The 26142-nt window shown below is 33.6% G+C and overlaps 1 protein-coding gene across 6 annotated transcripts in view; it reads left to right on the top strand.

The window, feature by feature from the left end:
• ARID4B (AT-rich interaction domain 4B) overlaps positions 1 to 26142 on the top strand; it is a 148843-nt gene that overhangs the window by 96164 nt on the left and 26537 nt on the right. For 4 of the 6 annotated variants that reach the window (XR_006887387.1, XM_046652159.1, XM_046652158.1 and 1 more), the window contains exons 12-18: positions 931 to 1003; positions 2719 to 2813; positions 3731 to 3828; positions 4591 to 4834; positions 5154 to 5326; positions 10140 to 10391; positions 25252 to 25336. Coding sequence is in view for 5 of the 6 variants with exons in the window: in XM_046652159.1 (XP_046508115.1) it covers positions 931 to 1003; positions 2719 to 2813; positions 3731 to 3828; positions 4591 to 4834; positions 5154 to 5326; positions 10140 to 10391; positions 25252 to 25336 (1020 nt within the window). In the remaining variant the exon portion in view is untranslated. The remainder of the gene's footprint in view (positions 1 to 930; positions 1004 to 2718; positions 2814 to 3730; positions 3829 to 4590; positions 4835 to 5153; positions 5327 to 10139; positions 10392 to 25251; positions 25337 to 26142) is intronic. The other 2 variants (XM_046652160.1, XM_046652161.1) reach the window with 2 other exon arrangements.

Below are 26142 nucleotides of genomic sequence, written 5' to 3'. Positions count from 1 at the left end.
AAAAGTACACTCCTAACTTTTACTGTTAGAAGTACATTTGTTTCAGCCAGAGTAACTGTAAAGCCTAGATGTATATTTTGAATCACTTTCCCTGCAGTTACTCCTAATTATGTTGTGTAGTGGCTGGCCCCATCACTTATTCTTTTATTTTATTTGATTCAGCACCTAGCTTAGTGCCTACACTTACTGGTGCTACTAAATGTTTGTCGAATGGATGATAGTCACTGAATTGATGAGTTCCTCAGTCTCACCTACTCCCCTGCTCCTTGCAGGTTGCTTCAGGACCAGCTCCCTACTGCCACAGCCCCTGGCCACAGCAGCAAGAAGCTGGTCCCTCCCTTGTAATTGATAAATCTGGGAACTATTTTATTACTTGAAGATTTCCCTAAGTCTGAATCTTCAGGTATTGTAGATCAAGTTTGTTCCCCACTTTACTGATTTTATAAGCTTGAAGTACTATCCAGTGGGGCTGAATATAACGAAGGATACTTATAGTTACAGCTAATGGGACCCACACTTGAATAATTCCTTGAGGAGCAATCATAGAGTCAGTTTTGGTCTTAAACCCTGACCCAATTTAATACAAGTGAGAGTAGGTCTTCTTGAGCCTGTGACCCTGATTTAAAGAATAGATCTCTGATATGGTAGAAAGTTCATGAACCATCTTGCTAGACTCATTTTTTACATGAAAATTTATGTTTGGAATTGTCACTATTGAGTTACCTTTTAGGACATATTCTTCTGTAAAGCATAAACTGTCTAGACCTTTCTGGTTTTGAACATCTTAGTATTAAATAATTTTTACTTGGTAAAAAGCCTTTGAAATATGTTAATGTAGTATTAGTCTTTGCTGTTGGTAGGAAATACGCTTGTATTATTAAACTGCTTAACTGAGGAAAATAATATTCTATTCTTCTGTGACTAAAATAGGAAGAAATAGAACCATTTCCAGAAGAAAGGGAGAACTTTCTTCAGCAGTTGTACAAATTTATGGAAGACAGAGGTGAGTGTTTTTCTTTTATTCAGCATTAATGCTGTAGGTATCAGACAGATAATATTTTAAAAATAAGAATTCTCTTCATTAAGCTTCATGTCGCTGGTATAATCATGGCTATCTTTTTGATTGCCAGTGTCACCAGCACCTAGCATTGTGTCTGTCACATAGTAAGTGGAATGAGGAGTTTGGTAGTATTTTGGTGGATATCATGGCCCTGGACTCATAAATGACTGTATTTTGTTCTGCCTATCCTGCTACCCATCCATGAGACCCCAAAGAACTCTTATAGTAGAGAACAGTAGCAGAATGGGAATCATAGTACCATTTTATTTGCCTCCAGTAAAAGCCTTCTTCTCCAAAATCACTGTTTGATATAGTAGGATGTGTGTGTGTTTGTGTAGGAGTTAGAGAGAGACACACACACACACCACATTCTAAGGTGGGCTGTCAGTCTTCTTATGACCCAGCCACATAGAACTAAGAAGAGAATTAAACCATCTGTAGAGAACCAGAAATAGAGAAAAGTGACAAAGTCTCACGGTGAGCCTTGGCTTAGCTTATTGAATCTGTCTAATGCTATTAAAGAAATGCAAGGATTGAGAGAAAAAAGAATGGGTGCAACCTTTCATTTACACTGGTGACCTAGTCCTCCAGTCACTATGGCCTTGTTACTCTCTTGCTTAGCTGCTGTTCAGAGTGTAGTTTCCCTTTTCCTGAGAAGGTACTAGAAAGGGAACAGGGAGAGGCAGAAAGCTTTCCAGCTTGAGGAGAAAAGCAAAATGAATGAAGAATATTTGAAAATGCCACTGTACTCAGATAATTAATGTTTTTTAAATCCTCATTTGTATTGCTGATGAGGAGAAGCTGGCTCTGTTTGTCTTCTTTTCCTCTCATAAATGTTATGGCTACTACAATGTAGGTGTCTTTTTATTCTTTAATATAAAATATTCTTGATTGCTGTGTCATTTCTTTGTGTGAATGGAGGCTTGACCTAAGAAGGTAGGCTATTTCTTAAACTTTTGTATAAGATAAATTAGAAAGTGAAGAACATGAATAAAATCTAATATTAGAAATATTAGTGATAAAATACTATCATGTCACTCATATCTTATGGAAAGGGCCATATGTTGTGTTTCTCTATCCTGTTATTTCCTCTCCCGCTAACAGTTTGATACTTTAGTGTCCTTGTCCTACATTTTCCCATGTTAGAATGAAACAGAACTATAGCTTCACTCTAGAATCATAGTTTAGAGTAGTAGTAAATTAGTAAAATACAAAGAAAGTATCATAAAAATAACTCTCATTGTGAAGCAGTTGCTCATCAGTTATCTCAACCCTTTCTTCAGTTCTACCAAACTTTCATTTCCCTGATATTTTTTAAAAACTTTGTTTTGTTGGTATTTTATTTTGCTTTATTTGGTATTTATTCTTTTGCTCATAAGGGGAATGCAAGTGGAATGGAATCACATAAGGTTTCAAAAGTTTGATATGAGAAAAATATTTAAAAATGAAATGGTCTTAAATAGTAGACATCATATTTTGGTCGACAAGGGATTTTTTCCCCCATATATATATACTTTGCACTATATAAATTCAGTGGTAATATTTGAATCTTTATATACTTTGCACTGTATAAATTCAGTGGTAATATTTGAATCTTTTGAAATTTTAAATAAAAAAACATAGTGTGATTCTAATATATTTTGTCTTTTCTTTAATAGGCACACCTATTAACAAACGGCCTGTACTTGGATATCGGAATTTGAATCTGTTTAAGTTGTTCAGACTTGTACACAAACTTGGGGGATTTGATAATGTAAGTATTACAATCAGAAGTGAAACATGTTTTTCGTACATGTTTTATTATCTAAAAATTATCTAAAATTGTCTGTTAATAAAAATCTAAGAATAGAAGGAAAAGAAAATGAAAAGTACAAGTTAGAAACAGAGCTAGCTTCCTTAGACCAAATTTAAAATTATTTAAAGATTTTTAAAAATGAGCTTTCTGATTTATTGTTAATTTTGTCAAACTTTCTGAAAACCTCTGTGGCTATCTGAGTTATGTCACAACTGTATCAGTGGAAATTCTTTCTGGGTTGTAAGGTCCTTGAGAGCAGGGATCTGTCTTAATATTCTTTATATTCTTAATCTTTTCCACTGTGTCTGATACATATGTAACATTATATATGTGTGTGTGTGTGTATGTGTGTATATATATTAAAAAAATGCAAAAAATCTTTGTTGAACTGAAAACATTATCTTAGGGTTACCATGATATATGGTGCTCATCCAGTTAAGCCTATTTGGCAAAAAAGAAAAAGTATTTCGTAGAATAAAATGCTTTACTAAGATCCATAGAACTGCTTTGATTTATTAGCTTGCAAGTTCTATGGGACATAATACATCATTTCAAAATTTTTATCTCTGTCTCTTCACTACAAATTTTGATTTAGGAACCTGGATATTTTCTTATTTACTGTAGCAGGGTTTATTTAAAAGTCAAATGGCCTAATATTTCAACATTTATAATTCTCTGAGATTAGTTGGAATACTAAAACTTACTTTAAAATATTGTTGTAAACCAAATTTTTTATTTAGAATTTATCAAGATTGATATTTTTTATTCCTTTGATATTAGAACCAATAAATATATTTATATATACTGTATTTATCAAAATTGTATTATATTCCCACCTTTTAATTTGGGAGTTTTCATTTCACTTTGTCCGTTAGATTGAAAGTGGAGCTGTTTGGAAACAAGTCTACCAAGATCTTGGAATCCCTGTCTTAAATTCAGCTGCAGGCTACAATGTTAAATGTGCTTATAAAAAGTAAGTCAATGTGCTTGATACAGCTGTATTCAATATTTTACCTCGAAAGCAGGATGGAATTTATCGTATAGCTGAGGCTAATTATTTCTTCTAAGAAGAAATGAGAAATTTTTACTAATCACTCCATAATAGCATTTTCTAGAGTGTATTTTATGAATACTAGATCTACGAGATATTCTGTGAAGAAAGTTTTTGTTGCCACGTAAATTTGGAAAGTGCTATGTGGAGGTTAATATGTCAAAGTTTTAAAGTCAAGTAAACCCAGGTTTGAATCCTGGTTCTTTCAGTTATTGGCTGTTTGTGCCCTTGGACCATTTATTTGTTCTCCTCGCTTTAGTTTCCTCGTTTAGTTTCCCATTCCTCATGTAAAATGGGATAATACTACTTGCCTCAAAGGCTTACTCTGATGATTAAATGAGATTTTACATGTAGTAAGAGGCCCAATGCCTGGTATATAAGAATTGCTCAACGAATAGAAGCTCTTACTAGTGCTTCTGCTACCTGCTATTGTTACAATTACTATATTAAAGATTATGACTGTCCACTTTTAGGATAGTTTTATTTTAGTAGTTTTTTTTCTTTGAAAAATGTTTCTATTTGGGTTAAAAAGATTGGGAAGAACTGAACTGGAATAAATTAGAATCTTAATATGGCTCATATCTGAGAACTTAAACAGAAGAAATGAACACATTTAAAAAACCACAACTCTATAGTAATATTTCGAAATGTTTTTCTAGATGTATTTTCTCTTCATGTTTCCAGATACTTATATGGTTTTGAGGAGTACTGTAGGTCGGCCAATATTGAATTTCAGATGGCATTGCCAGAGAAAGTTGTTAACAAGCCGTGTAAGGAGTGTGAAAATGTAAAGGAAATAAAAGTTAAGGAAGAAAATGAATCAGAGATTAAAGAAGTAAAGATTGAAGAGGAAGAGAATATAATACCAAAAGAAGAAAAGCCTACTGAAGATGATATTGAAAGAAAGGAAAATATTAAACCCTCTCTGGTAAATCAGATACAGTTAATGGTCCTTTGCTTTCTTTGGTACATTTTCTACATCCTCTGTAAAGTTTCCATGGTTAATTTATTGTATAATTTTATACTTTATTTTTTGTTTGTTTTCTTCATTAAGTGCTATTTTTATATTTAAATAGCTGTTAGGTGTTTTTTCCTAGTGCTTTAGGAATGACAAGAGTTTCTTAAAATAACTAATAACTTTCTTGGTATTGGTATTGGTTGGTACTTCCTTTTGCTGACATTTAGATCATAGAATTAGGTTGACAGTTTTTACTTTTGTTGGTTTAGTTCCTCTGATCTTTTTCTAGGGAAGTAAAAAGAATTTGTTAGAATCTATACCTACACAGTCTGATCAGGAAAAAGAAGTTAACGTGAAAAGAACAGAAGAAAATGAAAATCTGGAAGATAAAGATGAGACAACTGGGGTAGATGAATCCCTCAGCATAAAGGTAGAAGCTGAAGAAGAAAAAGCAAAATCTGGGTAAGAAATTTGTTTTTGGTTAAGATGCATTTTGGCTGAGTGGATTCTTGTAATTTGCTCTTGGTGTGTGTGTATGAATCTAAAGTTGATTGACAAAATATAGAATGATTTGCATTTATCACATAAATAACATTTGCCTCCTTCAGAGACCCTACTAGTGCAAATTTGTAGCAAAAGATATTTTTGATCTATTCTGCTTGCTCTCATCATGGAAATTTATAAAATTTTGACCTAGAGAAAAGCACTTCTTACTGCATGAAAGCTCTGCTGAATAACCAGATAACACAAATTTGGCAAGATGGCTTTCTCCAATGTTTTGTAGATGGTATGTTGGCTGTAGATTTTGAGACTTCTATTCATCTCTTAAGCAACAAATAAGAATGGAAACATGTTAATTATTTAGTTTTTAAAAGGCCAAAATTGTTAATGTGTTTTATGTGACAGTAGCATTTACTTGTTTTGGTCAGTTTGGAATGACCAATTATTTAGCAATGTAATTTGTGCACTGCCAGTGGACCCCTGGATTTTATAGGTGACCTTTGGCATCTAATCTTATTTCTGAGGTTTAACACACCTAAACGTCTCCATTGTTAGTGGTCCATTAAGTAAGTACAACCAAATTTTTTTGTTCATTTTAGCATTTTTCTGAAATTTGGCCAGAGCACGCAAACAGAAAGGAGAAAAAAACACATGCTTAGATGAATATAGTAAAAGGTGTTCGGTTTTGTGCTTTGTTATATATCTGTGTGTACAAATGGATATTTCAAGTACTCCTTACTGCTATTGGGGATTATTTCAACTATTAAGAAACTTAGTAAGTATTCAGTTTTTTGCCTAAAATCTCTTGATCATTTTAGTGTACTGCTGAAATTTTGGCCTCAGCACGCAGATAAACATGAAGGAAAAAAACCTGGGTTTAAACGAATATAGTATAAATGTTGGTTCATTATATTTGGTTATATTTGTGTGTGTGTAAATGTATATTTGAAGTACTCCTTGCTGGAGTCTGTTTGAACTATTAAACTTAATAAGGATTTAGCTTTTTGCCTAAAAATCTGAGTTTTAAATCTGCAGATATTTCTGGAGCATCTGTTGTGTGGAAGGCACTATGATAAGCCTGTATTTTCTCTTTGTTACTAATAATTATCTTAACTTTTCAAGTTGATAGTTCAGTTTACTTTACAGTAGAAACTGTTTTTTAGGTTTTAATTTCTTTAATTCCTTGACTATATGGCTTTTTTATTTGCTACAGATATTCATAAATATACCACAAACTGAAATTTTCTTGGTGTGACTGCCCTAATTTGGTAGATGTTCTTTAGAAGCATTATGTACTGGGAATGTCCAAAATTGATTTCTGAATTTTATTAGATAAGTGCAATAGAAAATTTTACAATTATAAAAAGTTAATATATACATATTTTTCTAGTGTATAAGTTTCTCTAAGTAATTAGCTACTGCCAAGAGTTTTCAGTGTCCTTCCTTGGTCGTCCAGGTATGGGAGATGAAATAACTTCTGTAAAATGCCTGGTTCGGTGCCTGGCCCATAGGAAGTAACAATAAAGTTTAACTTTTTGTTTTTTAATTTGTTCCATTGTAAGGAGTATTACATCAGACTGGGAAAATTTGATATTTCTTTGTGAATTCAGATCAAAAGTCCTTGCTGATAGGCTTGGTTTCCCAAAATGTAGTTCTCTAAAAGATAACTAACAAAGCGTGTATGTGTGTGTGTGAAAACCTCAACTTAATTTTTTAAACCCATATGCTGGTTGCATTTTAAACTTTCAAAGGCTATCCTTCTTGGCATTCTATATTCTATCTGGTTTAGACCTTTACCTCTGATTTTGCCACTGAATTCTTAGAGAGGAGAGGAGAGTATCTTCTTTGGCCAATAGCCAGTAATTGTGTTGTTTGCTTCTATATACTTCAGTATTTTATTTAAGTGACCTTCATTTGGTTTGTGTCTGAGGTTGATATTAAGTGCAAATTTTTAATTGCTTTGTTTTATTTTTTTTATTTTTTATTTTTAAATTTATTAATTTGTTTTCTTCTGTTCCTTCTTCTGCTCTTGTGTATTTTAGTTGTGGGTGCTTCTAGTTGTGGCATATGGGATGCTACCTCAGCATGGCCTGATGAGCAGTGCCATGTCCGTGTGCAGGATCCAAACCAGCAAAACCCTGGGCCACTGAAGCGGTGCACTCGAACTTAACCACTCGGCCATGGGGCCAGCCCCTGCTTTCTTTTATTAATACACAGTATTAGGTTTTTATTCCAGATTAAATAAAAGATTGCTCTGGCTACCACTTAAAGTAGGATTGTGCTTGCTACATTGGCATTTACCAGTTGTGAATTACGGAATATAAGATCAGTTTAGAATTTGTTCTCATTTAAAAAATTTTAGACTTTTTATTCTCTTCTTTCTTATACGATGATTCTAGGGTGCATGATAAATCTTTTTGGTGCATAATAAATATCTTCTTTTGTTGTGGCCGCCAGAATACACTTCCTTTTCTCCCTGATATGCAGGGATATAATCTTATGATTTAACCAAGTAGTAGTCTTTCACAAAAATGTCTTAGCTATTTTAGTTTTATTCATGTATATCATATATATATATTTTATATGTATGTAAAAAATTTATTTAAAATTGTTGGTAATAGTTTATAATCCATAACACCCTTTCTGAGAATTTCTTAGATATGTTAGCCTTAATAATAATTATTTCTTCATTATAGAAATGTTAATGTATTTTCAATAATAGAGTTTATATTTTTTATCTCAGATTGCAGCTGATTTTATTCAGGTTTTAATTTTTAAGTACTTACTTATTTGATTGGAAATGAGTCCTTAGGAATAATTCTTGAGAATCTTTGTTGACTTTGTGATGTATTTCAGAGAAAATTGACCCATTTAGTACTTTTGTGAACTCACTCTTAATTTCACACGTCTGTTAGGCTTCCCTTCATCCCTCCTGCCTCACCATGTAGCGTGAAGAGGTAGGAGAATAAGAAAGCCTTATAGTGCTGCTTGTATCACTATTTATAAATTATTTCTGTTGCCTATAAAATTGCTTAGTTAGGAATGATAGATGAAGTTGGTTATTGCTAAAAAGGTTGCTTACAAGAATATAAAACTTAAATTATCAGTGGAGGAAGTTTTATATAAATATTATATCTATTAACTTTTTTTAATATAATTTCATTGGAAATGAATTTTTTGTGTGTGTGAGAGGAAGTTTGGCCCTGAGCTATCATCTGTTGCCAATCTTCCTCGTTTTGCTTGAGCAAGAGTGCCCCGAAGCTAACATCTGTGCCAGCCTTCCTCTGTTTTGTATGTGCGATGCCACCACAGCATGGCTTGATGAGCAGACCATGAACCCCGGGCTGCTGAAGTGGAGTGCGTGAACTTAACCACTACGTCACCGGGCCAGCCCTATATCCGTTAACTTTTAAAGCCTGATTACTTAGCTGTCTTGTGGTTCTGTTTTATAATATTTATTCATTAGTCAGCTGTGAAGTGATGGATTCTTTTTGAGAGAAAACTTGTAATAAGTATAGACATTGCAGAGCAGATAAAAACTTAAGTAAAGTCGAGAATTTCATATTGAAGTTTTTTTTTTTTATAAATTTAATGCTTGGAAAGACTATAACAAGATTTTCTCTAACTTGTTTAATACAGATTTGTGGCTAATATGAATGTGAAAATGCCCACTTTTAGAAAGTACATGAATATTGAGATGATCAGGATAGTTGCAATGCTACTTCTAGAATGGTTTGACTTTTAATTTCATATTATTTGGAATTGGCCTCATATACCTATTTGTGTGGAGCTTCAAAGTTGAGAGAATTGGTAGAAGTATTTCAGTAAATGTGCAGTAAAGAGAGCAGAAATTGTGGTGAAATTTAGACGAATAGAAAGAAAAAACTTGATGTGATATTCATGTGAAGTTACTAGAATATTCCTGTGAAAGGCAAAGTAATACTTCAGTTAGTACAAAATTTGAAAATTTGGTTGGAGCACCTTTTAAAGTTGTTAAGACTAGCCCCATTGGCTAGTAAAAATTTTTGTTTCAAACATCTGAAGGCTAGAAATATTTGAATGAAAAATAACTTTTAGTCAGAGAATGGCTATGAGATGTCATGACTTTTGTTTTTGTCAACCGAGATGTAAAACACTTTTGTTTATTTATTTTTAAAGTATGCTTTTCTTCCTTTTCTTTTTTTTTTTTTCGAGTGAGGAAGATTGGCCCTGAGCTAACATCTATTGCCACTCTTCCTTTTTTTTCTTCCCCAAAGCCCCAGTACACAGTTGTGTATCCTAGTTGTAAGTCATTCTGGTTCTTCTATGTGGGATGCCGCCACAGCATGGCTTGATGAGAGTGTGTAGGTAGGTCCATGCCCAGGATCCAAACTGGAGAACCCTGGGCCACCGAAGCAGAGTGCACGAACTTAACCACTTGGCCATGGGGCTGGCCCCTAACACACTTTTATAATAAAACATGAGAAAATTATTACAGTCAGACTTGCTAGTTTCTCGCTCTTCAGCACAACTTCTGTTCTTCTGGCTGTTGGAAATTTTCTTTAATGCATTTGTTTTTCAAGCTTCATTTTCTCTAAATGCATTTTTCTGTAACCATGGTCATCTTATACAGTTTTAGTTTTTAATATTAAATTGAAACTCAGAGAATTTTGTACACATGGAACCTGCTGTACCCGGAACACTCACAGCCACGATTTTTATCAGTTTATGTGGTTTGCAACTGAAAAGCTTATGAAGTATCTTTTATTAACTGCGATTTTTTAAACCTTTCAAGAGATGAAATGAATAAAGAAGAAGATGAAGATGATGAAGAAGCAGAAGAGGAGGAGGAGGAGGAGGAAGAGGATGAAGATGATGATGACAACAATGAGGAAGAGGAATTTGAATGCTATCCACCAGGCATGAAAGTCCAAGTGCGGTATGGACGAGGGAAAAATCAAAAAATGTATGAAGCTAGTATTAAAGATTCTGATGTCGAAGGTGGAGAGGTCCTTTACTTGGTGCATTACTGCGGATGGAATGTGAGGTAACTTGAGTTTTAGCTAGTGATTACTACCTAAAAACACTTATAAAATCATTTTCTATTTTAAAATTTGATTAACGAATTACAGACTTAGTAGTTTTCTAATTGAGATGATAGTACCATATAAAAAATATGTAGCTTTTAGCATGTAAATGCCTCGCTTAGTGACTTCCTACTTACTGTTTTCAATATTTAGAAGATATCCTTAGTGTCTAGAAAACTGAAGTCTACATAATTGATTTTTATGTTATAAATGTAGATTGATAGAGGCAACATTATTGGTGAAAGGATAGAAAAATCTCTTGAAAAGATAAAAAAGATTTGAGCTTCTTGATGTCTACACACAATTATCAGGCTTCTTGCTCTCTTACATTTTCAACTACCTTGCCACAGAAGCCTCTTCTTTGTAATCTGCTTAAGTCATCACATTTTTTTCCTTTAGAAGGCAGGGGTTTTAAAACTGATTTCTTAAGAAGCTTTAGCTATTTCAGGAAGGCCTCATTTCCTCATTAACACCTCTTGCATTACAGCCTTGTTCAGAAACCTCAGAAATTTATATGTTTGAAACAATATAGTTGAAATGTAAGCAAGTCTGCTTGACTAAAATAGAGTGCACTTTCTGACTGCTACTAACCTAGGGAAGTGAAAGGCAAGACTGAGGTTTGGTTTTAGATTGTGTTCAATAACTTGTCTTTTTCTTACACAAGTTTCTTTTGGTTTATCCAAAGAAATTTTGTGTTTGAATTTTATCCAAAATTGGCAAGCCAATTTTGGAATCTGATCATTTAGACATCTTTTAAGAAAAACTTAATTTATTTTGGAGTGTTTGATAATTATGTTTGAAATAATAGTCTATGATAGAGTTGTAGCCCTTCAAAAGTTAACTATGAAAGTTTGAAGTGGCGATGATGTGCCTAGTGTCTTCAAGGAGGAATACAGTTCTCGTGCTTTATATTTAAATTGTATTCTGTGGTTTGGGAAGTTATTAAGAAAACATCATCTCAAATTCTCTGTTTCTTAAAAAAGAATATACTCTCTGTTTCTTAAAAGTACATTTTGTGTTGTCCTTTTGCAGGAATAGGATGCTCTAGAAGCATGCCTAATCTGATTACCTTTCTTATTTAGAGAAAAGTACAATTCTGATCCATTCTGAAGGTTGGGAAAATAGCAACTCAAGTCATAAGGAAATATTCAGGAGTTATTGTTTAGGACTTATTTTTTATTATTTCTAATGAGCAAGACTAACAAAATATTGAATTTCAAGAATACCTATCATCAGTGTTGTCCTGAAACATAAGCTTTTCCAGATATCACTTTTAACATCATGTGTAATTTATCCTTTTGGCTGTTGGTTTTTATGCTACCTCTTGCCACATGATTTTCCTCACTTGAAGGGCTGGCTATTAATCATCTTGTTCAAAGGAAGATACTTGAAATCTCAGATATAGCTACTGTAAGAATATTTTGCCCAGTCTTTGATATTTAATCATTTTGATCTTACTAAATGATCTTATTAAATATAAATATAGAGGAAGTTCCACTTTTGCCTAGGATGTGAATGTAAATATTGAGTATGTTAGTTTAAAAACAGGAAGGAGGGGCTGGCCTGGTGGTGTAGTGGTTAAGTGTGTGTGTGCTGCTTTGGCAGCCTGGGGTTCGCAGATTCTGATCCCTGGCTCGGACCTACGCACTGCTTATCAAGCCTTGCAGTGGCAGTTGTCCCACATATAAAGTAGAGGAAGATGGGCACGGATGTTAGCTCAGGGCCAATCTTCCTCAGCAAACAAAAAAGAAAAAAGAGGATTGGTGGCGGATGTTAGCTCAGGGCTAGTCTTCCTCAAAAAAAGGAAGGAAAAAATTGAATCAGCAAAAATTAATAATTACAAGTAATGCCCACAAGATAGATAAGAGCCGCATCATCTTTTACCTCTCCTTTCACTTCTTCTCTCCCAGTTATTTTGCTAGTTTATGTAACAAGGTAGTTTTTCTAGTGGCCTTCATAATAATGCTTTAAATTCTGTGACAAATGGTTGGTATTTAGGTGTTCTCCAACTTTCACTGTAATCAAGGCTTAATTATTTTCTATTAATTGTCACATTAAACAGAAGAGGCTTAGTAGGTGTAAGAATTGAGACATTCATAAAATTCTGCAATTAAGATACAACTTTCTGGAGGCAGACTGGTTGCGTAGTGGTTAAGTTCGTGCACTCTGCTTTGGTGGCCCAGGGTTCGCGGGTTTGGATCCTGGGTGTGCAAGTACACATGGCATCTCATATACAAAAAATAGAGGAAGATTGGCACAGATGTTAGCTTAGGGCCAATCTTGCTCACCAAAAAAAAAGATACAACTTTTTGTCTTGAGATTGACTAAGGGAAAGAATAATCCTATCCTAGGAGCACTTGGATTTTGGAGCGTAGAAAGAATGTCCAGTATTTTAGCTTTGAAATTGGTGAGAGGATTTAGTAAGGTAAGGAAAGATTTTAAATTGAGGCATTTAAGTTTTTAATAATAGAGGAAGGAAAATGAGACCTAGTACAACAGGACATGCTTGTGTTACTGAGAAGGATGCCATCTACTCCTGACAACTCAAGTATTTGTATGGTGTGAACTTTCAGAAGAAGAAAACTTACCGTCTTGATGAAGACCTTTAGGGTGGATCTCTACACACTACAGCATCATAGAGAAAACAACTGTGCTTCAATAGATTAAGCAGTTAATATTCTTATAGTCAACCTAACAGTATTCATATTTCTCTCTTCAGTAATAACCAGTCTAATTGATGAATAAGCAATAATTATGACTTTTACTGTTCCTTCATATCTGAAGCTAATCTAATGAGGACTGCAACAAATCCTCATCGGCTCTACAATTATTTTCCTGTTATTTTGGGGATCTTCAGCTTCATCTCTGAATTTACACTTAAGAGAGGTGAAATTAGTAGTGAAGATTTATGCATGGAGGTTCATGAAAATAGTTTTATATTCAGTGGCAGTCACTCATTGCAATAGCAATTTAGGAAATTTTGTATGGAGCTATTTATTTGAGTTTTGTTTGATCCGAAACATCATTTTCCAGCGAACAGATTTTTCTTAAAATAAGAATATCTTAGTTAAAAAAATACTGTTTTTCTTGTAATTTTTACTTTTTTCCTTTTTTCTAAAGTGCTGTATAAACCTTACGTTAATATAAATTTCATTTATAACCCTACTTCACAACTTAAAAATGTTAATTTTTGTTACACAAAGGATAGTGTTTGGGCCAATTTGTTTTTACTATTACGATGGGGAAAAAAGGGACATTTTTACATGCTTACATCAAATTTACTGGAAATAGCCAGAACTGAGGATCCTGAAAGACATAATGGCTTATAAATGGTATATTGCTATAGAATTTTTCAGATATGGTGACCATATGTAAAACTATTGTACAACAATATAGAGATTACTAGGTCACTTTGAATAAGTCATTGCTTTTTTATAAATTTTTTTAACTCTTCTAAAAATAGCATTCAATCTAGAAAACTGGAAAAATACATATAAGTAGAAAGATAAGGTCACTATCTTAGTGTGTACTTTTTTCTTTTAAAAAATATATCTCCATACATTTTAAAAACGTATAAGTAGTTTTTAATAGTAGGCTCTCTGTTATATTTGTTTTAATTTCTCTTGGTGATATTAATATTTTATAGAAGATTTTAGTATCATTAGTTATTGCTCCTTTTCATTCTCAAGTTTCTAAGTCATGCCTTAATGTGGGATTGATTTTTTAAAAATAAAGTTACATGTTGAAATTCACCTGCCATAAACTTTGTTAAATGTGTTGGATTTATCCTTGTCCAATAATGGCTTTTCTTGTTTATTAATACAACAAGTGTATTGGAACTATTTAGATTACTTCACATGGGATTTAAAATACATCAGTATTTTATTATGTATTGATACTGATTTATTTTTCTCCATTCATTTCCAGTTTGGCTTTCCATAATCAAGGAGTTGGTAATTTGATAAGGATATTACTGTTTTTTATATTGAGGATCACCAACTGTGTAAAAGGATTACCCTTAAGTAAAAGAGAAAGACAAAAGAGACACTGTAACATTTCAGCTGTAAAACTCTTAAGTAACAACAGTTCTATTCCATATTACAAGTTATAGAAAACAAAATAGATAAATTATACTTAAATGTATTATTTGAAATAAAAGTGAATTTTATTTTAAAAATGTCTTATTTTTGTAAGCAAATTGGGTCATCCTTGGAGGGAATTGGGGAGAGGACTAGTAAAAAGCTTTCTCAGACAAATGCGAACATTCAGCTGCTTTTTATCAGACATTATTCCTTTATTTGGCAAACATAAGTTTAACATCTATGTGCCAAATACTGTGGTTGGCACTTTAGATACAAAGAAATGGTCCCTATTTAGGAATTTATTTTCCAGGCAAAGGAGTTACCCCACCAGGATTTACAACCCATTAGTCCTAGCACCTATCTCCTCTGATGCCTGCAAGCCTCTCCTTATGTTGCTTACATTCTTCGATCACTTGTTATAATCATTTCTTTTGACTTCCACGCTCTTTGCTGCTCTTTGTTGCTTTGTAGTACTCTCCTAACAATACCACAAGAATCCTAATTAAATCTAAGACCTGTGCAGCTCATTTTGGCTGGAGAACCACACCGCCTGTTGTTATTTTAAATTTGTGACTGTGAACCTCAAGTGGGTACTATATGTCCTCCTCCTGTTCACTCTCCTACTTTGTTAGAAGACTGTTTCATACTGTTTTTTTTTTTTTTAAGGGAGTGTTTATTTTATTACTAATTTTTTTTATTGGGGTATACTTGACATACAATATGTTAGTTTCAGGTGTACGATATAATGATTTGATACTTGTATATATTTCAAAATGATCACCACAGTAAGTCTAGTTAACATCCATCACCATCCATAGTTACAGAAATTTTTTTCTTTTTTTCATACTGTTTCTTATCTTCTCAAATCCCCAGCATTTCTTCCCCATCCTCACTTTCATCTGGTGACCTTGCTTCTTACCTCATTGAAGAATTGAAATGAGAATTTCTACAGACTTCCACTACTTCTACCTTCTTACCTGCATCTGTTGCCAGTTTGTCTGCCTTCTTATTTTTAGCCATAGGTAAACATGCATGCTATTATCTAAAGCCAGTCTTCTAATTGCTGTACCTTCTTGCCTAAGTCAGAGACATGGGCCCAGAAATTCTCCCCTTTTTTCTCTTTATTGTCGGTTTCTCGCCTAATCATTCCCATCCACATATGGACCTGCACTATTTCTCCCATCTCAAAGAAAATTCACTTGAGCTTTCCTCTGCTTTCTCCTACTGTACCATTTCTTTGCTCCATTTCCATCCAGCAAAAGTAATTGAGTTATCTACACTTGTATTCCAGTTTCTCTCCTGTTGTTTTTGTATAAACCCACTCCAGTAAGGCTTTTGCCCCCACCATGCTTCCGAAATTGTCACCAGTGACCCCATCTACCTGAATTCCATCCTTATTTCTTGACCTCTTGTTACTTGTCTTATTGGTGGAACTTGACCCAATTGATTGCTCCTTTCATGATACTTTTCACTTCGGTTCCAGCTGCTGCAGCTGCAAGTGTTTCTCTTATTTACTTTCCTTTTCTCCCTTTCTCAAAATGAAGAAACCATCCTTCAGTTATCCTATTTTTTGTCTCGTACTTCATGTTTGTGTGTTTTCTCCCTTCTAATTGTTCCCTTCTTTTATCCTTCTGATAACACATTTTAACTTCTTTTACGTTCTATTCGTATTTTCTCAGTCTAATTTGAGTCACTTTTCTGATACTGAATTTTTCTAAATTATTTTTTGGAGCCAAAAGAATTTGACCCCTAGAATATAACTTCCACCTAGGACTGTGGGTAAATTGTTTTTGTCATTGTTCAAGCTTTCTACATCATGACCACATTATTTCACATTATGAAAGTGTTTAATTCTAAAACATGAAAAAAAAATCCCAATTCCATATTCATTCCATTAATATCCTTCGCCACATCCAGAACAGTATATCCCTGGCAATTGGTAACTGGTAAGTGAATATTGAACTAAATTTTACCTCCGAACAACAAAATGGAAATAGAGCAGAAGTTAAAATCCAAATAAAAGGGCCTGGTTTATAAAAGTAATACCCATGGAATATAGAGTCAAATGGGGGATTGGGACAGAACCAGCCTGGCTCTCTCACTGGAGATTCTTGATTCTTTTATACGTGGTAACTGTTTAACTTTTCTGAGGAACTGTGAAACTGTTTTCCACAGAGGCTGCACCATTTTACTTCTTACCAACAATGTATTAGGGTTCCAATTTCTCCATGTCTTCATTAACACTCATTATTTTCCATTTTTAAAAAATGTTTGTTATAGCTAACCTAGTGGGTATTTTGTTGTGGTTTTGAGTTGCATTTCTTTAATAACTAGTGATGTTGAGCATTTTTATGTACTTATTGGCCATTTGTGTATCTTCTTTGGGGAAATGTCTATTCAAGCCCTTTGCCCATTTTTGAATCGGTTGTTTTTTTGTTGTTGTAGGAGTTCTTCATATCTTCTGTATGTTAATCCTGTAACAGATATATGATTTGTAGATATTTTTTACCATTCTGTGAACCCACAGAATTATCTTTGCACTCTCTTGATAGTGTCTTTTGATGTACAAAAGTGTTTAATTTTGATGAAGTCCAGTTTATCTATTTTCACTTTATTGCCTGTGCTTTTCGTGTTGTATCATAGAAAACATCGCCAAATCTAGTGTTATGAAAATTTCCCCCATGTTTTCTTCTAAGAATTTTATAGTTTTAGCTCTAATATTTGTTTTTTATCCATTTTGAGTTAATTTTTATATATGATTATGGTAGTCACTTCTTTCTTAGGACCTTTTTGGGTCATATCCAGAGCCCATCTCCTAATTAGCAGCCAAAATAGAGTTGAGAGTAAGAGACTGGAATGAATCTGATTGGAAATGCGCATATCCTGTGATTTTCCTTCTACTCTATGTCCTCTTTTTTCCCTTTAAAAATTTTTATGTAGCTTTCCAGCTTAATTTCTCTATTCCTTCCTTCTCTTGGATGTTCTACATTCTCCTTTTTTTTCCTTTCCTTCCATGTAATCTGGTCCCTGCCATACTTTCATTGTATATGCCACTGGATTTAGGAATATTGATAAAAGATTACGGAGTTGTTCAACTCATATGCTTTGAAATAATTATTCTGGAATTAATAGAAAGGAAAGCAAGGTACTCTAGGAAATTATCTGCTTTATTTCTATAGTGTGAAAGTTAAAGAACTGTAAATAAAGACCATTTGACAATGGTTTCCAAGTAAATATCTACAAATTTGTTTTAAGGAGGAGAAAGGAAATACTGCCCCTGTCTTTTTCACCAAGCCTTCCTAGTCCCTTGCATGCACCTTCTCCTGAATGTCATTCTTCTTTTCTTGATACCTCCCTATTGTCTTCTCCAAACTCTCACCTTCACAGACCCTTTTGTCACGGTCTCCTAACCTATTCAGTCATGTTTATGGTATAAAGCATATTAAAATTAAAAAGTAACTGTGGCACTCAAAGGGCTGTATGCTACTGTTCATGTGAAAAATTCTTTTGCAGCATGCAAAAATTTTGTATCAGACAGTCCTACATGTAAAGAAATTTTAAACAGAGCTTAAAAGCAGTGAATAAGGTGAACATAAAAATAATTTTCACTTAAAAACAGTGATTTTTGAGTTGACTAATTTTTCAGTGCAAGTGAAAAGAAACATTTCCTTTTATTTCCTTTGTGAAAAAAGATTAATAACTCAGGTAGTTTTGCACTCAGATGGGCTTTCTTTCTTTGTGTATGCAACGTAGAGTGTTAACTAAACTGGGCCTGTTTCATTCAGTGGTTTTTTTAGATTATCAGGTACATTTAGTGTAAAATAGAAACCTGGATCTGTTCCATTTGGTAGTTTTGTCGATTAGCAGGTACATCAGTATATTTCTCTAAATGTGCACAAATACTGATCCCCTCAACTTATCAAATATTAATAAAGTAATCTTTGGGGGAGTACTTTTAAAAGTTATTATCTGCATCACAAAATACAGTGAGTGCCACAATTGTTAACCATTTGCAGTGGTCTTTATAAGCCTGGTACAATTCTCTGTGATGTATTCTTAACATTACATATTACCTCTGCCCCAAGACTATGCCTTTGTTTTATTTTACAGAGCTAAATTCTCTAGGAAACCTGATTGATAAAATTATATACCATTCCCTTGCACTGTTTGTGTCAAATCTTAAATATGATTATTCATGTTTCTGTCATTCTACTGTTATCTTCTTTGTTATCATGAACACCATTCCTATGTCTTTGTGGATTTAATAGTGTTATATGAACTGGAAATATGAAATGTTAATAGCAGGCTTAGAATTTTATTTTTTCAATAATACTTTTTGTTTTGTTATATCTTAAGTATATGACTAAAAGCGTTAAATTGTGTTCAGTGGGTCTTTTCATAAATTTTGCTTTAGATATTCTCTTAGATTAAAAATATGCATAAATTGAGATTGTTATAGAAAATTCGTAAATATCAATAACCTTGCTTGTAAAGTTTATAGTAAATAATAAGTAGTACTGCTTTTCATCATGACTTTGTCTTTTTTCCTATTACAATGTCATGCTTTTTTTTCCTCATATTTTCTTAAGAGCGAAAAATTCTTTCCTTACTAAGATAGCCTAAATTTCCACTTTAGATGTGAGCTTTTTAAAAGTTGTTAGTTATGTGGCATATATTAACTTTTTTGTGTATAGATAGGCAAGACATAAAATACGTATTGTTTAGCAGTTATTAAATGAATCTATCCATTACAGAAAACAAAATACAAATGATTCTAACATTTTACTTAAATTAATGAGTGGCTATTAAATTGTATCTTTTTTAATAATCTATATACATATTTCACATAGTTTTTAAGTATTAAGTCAGTTTGGTTTTGCTTATGAAATTAGTTTTAAAATATCTTTATTCTCCATGTAATTTTTTTTCAATCTCTAAGATTATGTCTTTTGGGTATCTATTAATACATGCTGATAATATTTCTTTGAAAATGGTTTAGTTGGGTTTAAGAAGAACCAAAATCTGAATTGTTGTGGGCACAGTAACCATTTTGGTACCTTATGTCTGGTTGACTAACATTCTTTTCCACTTTTATTATTGCTGAATGATTTCTTGGATGATTTGCCAACAGATCCAAACAAAAATCATAAAGCTTTCTTTTTAGAACTGCTTTTCTCTGGTGAGAGCAAGCATGCTATGGTCTCTGAATGATTCCTTCTAGCTTTGTATAAATATATTAATTCAACACATTTTAAAAATTCAAATATTTATGTGGCTTCTTCTTTCAGAAGATCAGAAGGTTTGTACTGTTACTTTTGTAATTACTACTTAGTGTTGCTCTCTGTTAAATTGTAAGCTCCTTGCAGGAAGGAGCTGTGCTGCATTCGTTGCTGAATGCCTAGTGCCCAGCACAGAACCTATCACATGATAGGTACCTCAGAAGTATTTGTTGAGTGAATAGGCCCACATGCATACTTTTAGTCTTGGAGTTTCATATAATTTTTCGTTTTGGGGATCATCTGGCCCAGCTCCTTCATTTTATATAGATCAGGGAGCAGACTTTTAGAAGTTAATGGAATTGCTCATGCATCTGTTCTTTCATGTTTGTCCCATTAGTTGAATATTAGATGATCTCAGTAAAAATATTCTGAGATAAGTCATATATATACTTTGAAAATATTTTCCTTAGTTCTTTAGTTAAATATCAGATAAGATATTGTCTGGATTCCATGCATCAATTACAATGAACTATTGATAACTGAATTGAAAAGGTATGGTCTAGTCGCTAATAGACTTAGTCTTAATTTTCTAATTCAGTATTTGTTTTTAGTATTTGTTTTAATATTTTTTAAATATTTGTTTTTAATATTTGTTTCAATATTTGTTTTTTGATATTTGTTTTTAAATGGAAGAATTTGGTAATCCTTTTTTCTTTGTGCCCTGGCAAACTATATTTCCTTTTCTCACGAAGAGGCCAGTTACTCTCTTCTGTTAATAGTTTCTAAAGGTAAAGTTCAGTTAAAGACGGGATAGTTTATATCAGTAATCCAAACTACCTGGTTTTCCTCAGACAGTCTCATAAAACTCTGTTGCTTGTATCTAAAATTGCTAGTCATTTGCTCGTAGGCCAACCGCTTAGCTTAAATTTCTCTCCTAGTTCTCAAGCTACCTTATCACCAAACGTGATAGCTGACAGCAACAGGCCTGCTATCCTTACAGAGAAATTTAGGTATTTAACAATAAAGTGGTTTCTCTGAAGACCTCTTCCCTAAATAGCTGTTAAATAGGGTTCTTCCTACACAGTAGAGAGACCTCATCAAAATATGTGTTCTAATGTCTTGATTTCCTCTATGGTACTTAAAGCAGAGTCAGGAATATTGGAGAGCCCCTGTGCAGGGATAACCATTGTAGCTGAAGGAAGGACAGCTTGTCTGTATATTTGGGGATGTCTGAGAAAAGGACTAGAGAGCCAGCCCTGATGGCCTAGTGGTTAAAGTTTGGTGCTCACTGCTTTGGTGGCCCTGATTTGCTTCCGGTTGCAGAACCACACCAGTCATCTGTCAGTTGCCATGCTATGGTGGCTGCTCACATAGAAGAACTAGAACAACTTACGACTAGGGTATACAACTATGTACTGGGGCTTTGGGGAAGGAAGAAAAATGAGGAAGATTGGCAACAGATGTTAGTTCAAGGCTAATCTTTCCCTGAAAAAAAAAGAATGAAAGAAAAGGACTAGAAGCATTTTAAAACCAAAAATTTTGTATTTGACTTCGTTAAGATTTTGTATTCTTTAAGAATGTATTTTGAGGGATGAATGGCTATCCTATTTGATACCCCAGAGAGAAACTGAGAAATGTTTTATGGTCTTCTATTTCTTAGCTGCAATTTTCTGCTGTTTGCCACTTCCCAGTAATTTCAATTTTTATGGCATTTAAGATACTTAAGTTTGAGCTAAACTTTCCCATTTTCTATCTTCATGGACTACTTTCTTATCTCTTATACCTAAAGTAAATGTGTTGTAGTCTCTTTTAATATATATTCAACATACTGTATAAAAAGTCTTAAGTTTATATAGAATAAACAGGATCAACTGCAGCTTTTTTTTTGTAGTTCGAACTAAATTCCCCTCATTCAAGTCTTTATACTTGGTATTTGGTAGGGAATCAGAGATCTTGACCCTCTAATATTGCTTCCTTTATTTAAATTAACTGGCACTAGTAAAATCAAAATTAAGTTGGTCTAGCTCTTATATAATTTAATGTCTGTAGGAAATGTTGATATTCTTTTTGGCGCCAGCTTTTGTTTTTTTCCCACCTGAATTTGTGTTTCTATTCTTTCTGTTCTTTGAAAGTATTCTGTAAGGAAAATAGAAAGAACACTTGAATAACACTGTAATGAGTAATTTACATAAAGGGAAAGAACATTTCCTATTTTTAAAATACAGTGGTTAGTTAGAGCAGTTTATATTCTGATCATCTTTTTTTTCCTTGTAAGGATTAATCAGGCAACTGAAGTGCTATTTAGTACCTCATTAAGTTTTGAAATATCTTCAACCTCTGTTTAGTAAGGGCATTTGTAATTTGAAGAAGCTCCCTCAACCAAAATTCTCACACATTATTTTCACCCTTATCATGGGTTAGTTCATACTGTGCATTTTTAATGAGGTTTTTTCAGTTGCTGATCTGTTACTCTTCTCTGTGCTTACTCTCAACAGGACCTGCATGTCCCCTCTACCATCATCTGGTATTACACTGTTTTAACAGGCAGTCCATTTCCCGTTCTTTTCTAACTCTGCATAGTGCTTTCTGGCAGGCCTATAGCTTGCAAGGTCAATTCGCTTCCATCGTTTGTGTTTTTTAATCTGTGAAAGAAATTAATTGATAGGTTTTCCAAGCATGTTCTAGTTCTAAATGCTATTATAACAATAACAATATTATGTTTTATAAAAAGAGGGCATAAATCTGGCTGAGAATAGAAAAAATCTAAAAGAATAGTGTCAGAAAAAGGGAATGCCCAAACAAACAAAAAGCGCTGAGAAAGAATGGAAGGAGGCAAATAATAAAGGAGTCATAATATTAGCTAATATTTATAGAACCATAAGTTACCATGTAATTACTCCAGTAGGAAACATATCTAAAGAATTTTCCAAGGACTCTCCTAAAACCATACAGAATATTCAGTAATTTTAAAATAAAATTGTTATCTAGAATGGTAAGACCGTAGTGTTTAAGTATTACTATTCAGATATTTTAGATGTAGTTTATTTCATCTAATTCCAGAATTTGTCTTGTTTCCTGCCTGGTCCAACAGTCTTTCCACATCCATACTCACTACTTAAATTCCTCTGATAACTAGTCCTCTCATACCATCCTCACTTTATAATTGAGAGGAGGAGAAAATGATTATCATATAACATCTGTACACTGGTGGATCTTAGACAGTGGGCATCAGCTTGTACCATACTGAGTAGCCATTATTTTTTTTATGTATATGTTCCTTCTGCCTTGTTCCTAAGAGATTTAAGCAACATACATTATTTCTGAGTCATAAAGAAATCTTACTTTATCACAGTGAACACTTTAACTATGGAGGCAGTAACTGTTTTTTGCTTGTTTGATGTGTTTGGTGCTCCATGTAAAATATACAAATGTACAATATTGTGGTGGCAGTTGTAAATTGAAAGCTGCTGTTTTACCCTAATTTGAAGTATAATTCATGTCAAAAACCCAAGTTGAACTGAGTAGTATTCTTATCGCTAGTAAAGATGTCTGGTATTATAAAACTAACTACGTAACGGATAGTCTTTGGTTAAGAAAGGTAAAAAACTATTATGTCTTTGTTTAATTTACTTTGACATTACACGTAACCATCATGAACTATCTTCAGTTTATCTCATAAGAAACTAGAAAGCTTATTTGTTTTCTTTTAAACAAAGTACATAGCATTGATTTCCATAACTATATTCAAATAAGAGCAACTTCTAGGAATTCACATTCAACTTTGCAGAGGGCGGAGATATTATCGGTTCATTCTCCATCTTCGCTCCAGTTTTGGAAGGAGCTGTCTTCTCAAGCATATGCAATTTTCAGTATTAGTGGGAAAATTAAAAACACTGTAAATACATAGGTAGGGGCTACTGTGTCAGTATAAATACCAAAAAAAATGTGTTTAGTAGAAGAATAATATTTGCTTTAAAACTTTTCAAAGTACTTATCATATATTTAATCCTCAAAAAATCAGTGGCCTGCCCCGTGGCCGAGTGGTTAAGTTCGCGTGCTCTGCTTCGGCGGCCCAGGATTTCACCGGTTCAGGTCCTGGATGCAGACCTAGCACCGCTCATCAAGCCATGCTGAGGCAGCGTCCCACATAGCTCAACTAGAAGGACCTACAATTAGAGTACACAGCTATGTACTGAGGGGCTTTCGGGAGGAGAAGAAGAAAAAGAAAAGAAAAGAAAGAAGATTGGCAACAGATGTTAGCTCAGGGCCAATCTTTAAGGAAAAAACCCCGTATATGGTATGCAGTTTTATTTTTTATTTTATTTTTTAATGTCTTATTTTCTGCGGAATAAACTAAATCTGATGCTGAGAAAGGCTTGATCAGGGCCACATAACTAGTTAGCAGGGATTAGGAAGAGATTTCCTAGAACTCATTCCATTTCTTCCTCCCTCTCTCTAATTATCATTGTGGCCCTCAGCAGCTTCCAGAAGCTACAAACATAACCCATTGTATGAGGTTGAGCCCTCAGCTTTATTGCAGTCAGTAGTTTGCACCAGCAGTAAGATTCTGCCTGGGAGTTGTTACAGATGCTTTCCAGGCCTCCTCTAGAGCAAGCATATAATTGATTAGTCATGTAATGACCCAAGTCATTTACTTCCTGACTTAGGGCCTTTATTACTTCATTTAGTACTTCCAATAATGAGGACGTTTTAATTTAAAAGCTCATTTTCTTGTTCATGTTCTGAAGCTAAAAATGTCTGTGAGTTTTCCATTTTCCAGAATAAATGTATGTAACTTTTGAACATAAAAGGAGGTTAATTTGTTTTTAGTATTCTTTCAGCTGAGTTTTTATAAAAAATAAACTTTTTCTTTTTTGCTTTAAACAAATAGCTTTATTGCAGTCAGTGGAGAGGTCATCACAGCTGTTGACTTTTAGCTGTCTGTACATGTAGGAATCTCGGAATACTGAAAAATTTGGTGGAGTAATGCTTTCCTAGTATTTTATGAGAAGGTATTTTTTTCTTGGTGATTTTGCATTGTCCATAAGTTATAGTACTATGTTCTTCTATCACACAATGTCATTTAAAACTGGAGCATATTGCCTTAGCTTCCTGATCTGTCTAGAAATAAAATTGCCTACTTGCTGCTTAAGAACAAAACAAAGTAGAGTAAACAAAGTATAGAAAATACTGTGATTTCTCTTAATAGTTAATATACAGATTTGGCTTCTCTTTCATGTAGCAGAGTAAGGAGTGCTAGTCTAGGGGTCAAGAGATCTTGTTTTCTAGTCTTGGGTCAGCCAGTAGCTGATGTGATGTCCTTGGACAAGTCACTTCATCTCTTTCTTTGGGCATTGGTAGCTTTATTTATTGAGCCCAGGAGTTGAACTAAATGATCTCCAGGGTCCTTTTTCAGTTCTAGAATGTTATGATTCTGCTTATGAGTTTCTCTTTAATATGGCATAGTTACTTCTGGGATATGTGTTTTGCATATTTATATTAGTTTCTTTTAATTTTAGATATGATGAATGGATTAAAGCAGATAAAATAGTAAGACCTGCTGATAAAAATGTGCCAAAGATAAAACATCGAAAGAAAATAAAGGTAAGTGCTTATTTTGTTAAACATCATAGCTCTTAATTTAAGAACTTTTCCTTCAAAATGATGCATAAAGTGTGTGTGCGTGTTAGTAGAGTTGTCCTTGAAATAGCAAATTGAGCTAGATTTGGCAGTTTATCTAGCAAATTTAGCTAGATTTGAGTGCAGTTAATATTGTCAGTTTATGGAATGGCGTTTTGGAAACAGTACTAAATGATCTTTGAGGCTTTTTCTGTTCCGACGGTGTATAAGGCCACTCAGTCAGATTTCACTCATCCATTTCAACCCACTCCCACCCTGTGGTCTCCAGCTAGCAGCCAGAAAGTGATGTGGCCGGGAGCCCTGGGTTACTGTAATAGCTGTAAACTACTCAGAGGAAAAAAGGAGGTATCTCATGGCAGAGGAGAACCTATCTGCAACTCTTCTTTTTCTCTTGGTCTTTGTCTGACTTTAGAGTATGTTCACAAGATCCTGTTAGCCACACTCTACATAGATACCATGGGGAATCTACTAATGAGCTTGTGTGGAAATTAATGTTACTTTTATGTATGATAAAATTACTCTTATTCGTTCTAAGACTAAATCTTTTTAATGTTTTATTAGAAAGTAGACCATTAATTAGGTTTTAGAATATTTTTTTATCTTTTTAATGGCTTTTTTATACTTTGGTATATATAGTTGAGGTGTTTAATAGTTCTCATGAAATTTCAATTTTCTTTTCTTTTTTTTTTTTTAAAGATTTTATTTTTCCTTTTTCTCCCAAAGCTCCCCGGTACATAGTTGTGTATTTTTAGTTGTGGGTCCTTCTAGTT

The sequence above is a fragment of the Equus quagga genome, chromosome 2 (genome assembly GCF_021613505.1).
Source record: "Equus quagga isolate Etosha38 chromosome 2, UCLA_HA_Equagga_1.0, whole genome shotgun sequence".
NCBI classification, from domain to species: Eukaryota; Metazoa; Chordata; class Mammalia; order Perissodactyla; family Equidae; genus Equus; species Equus quagga.
The sequence above is the reverse complement of the archived record's forward strand: the minus strand, read 5'-3'. Positions and strand labels throughout refer to the sequence as shown.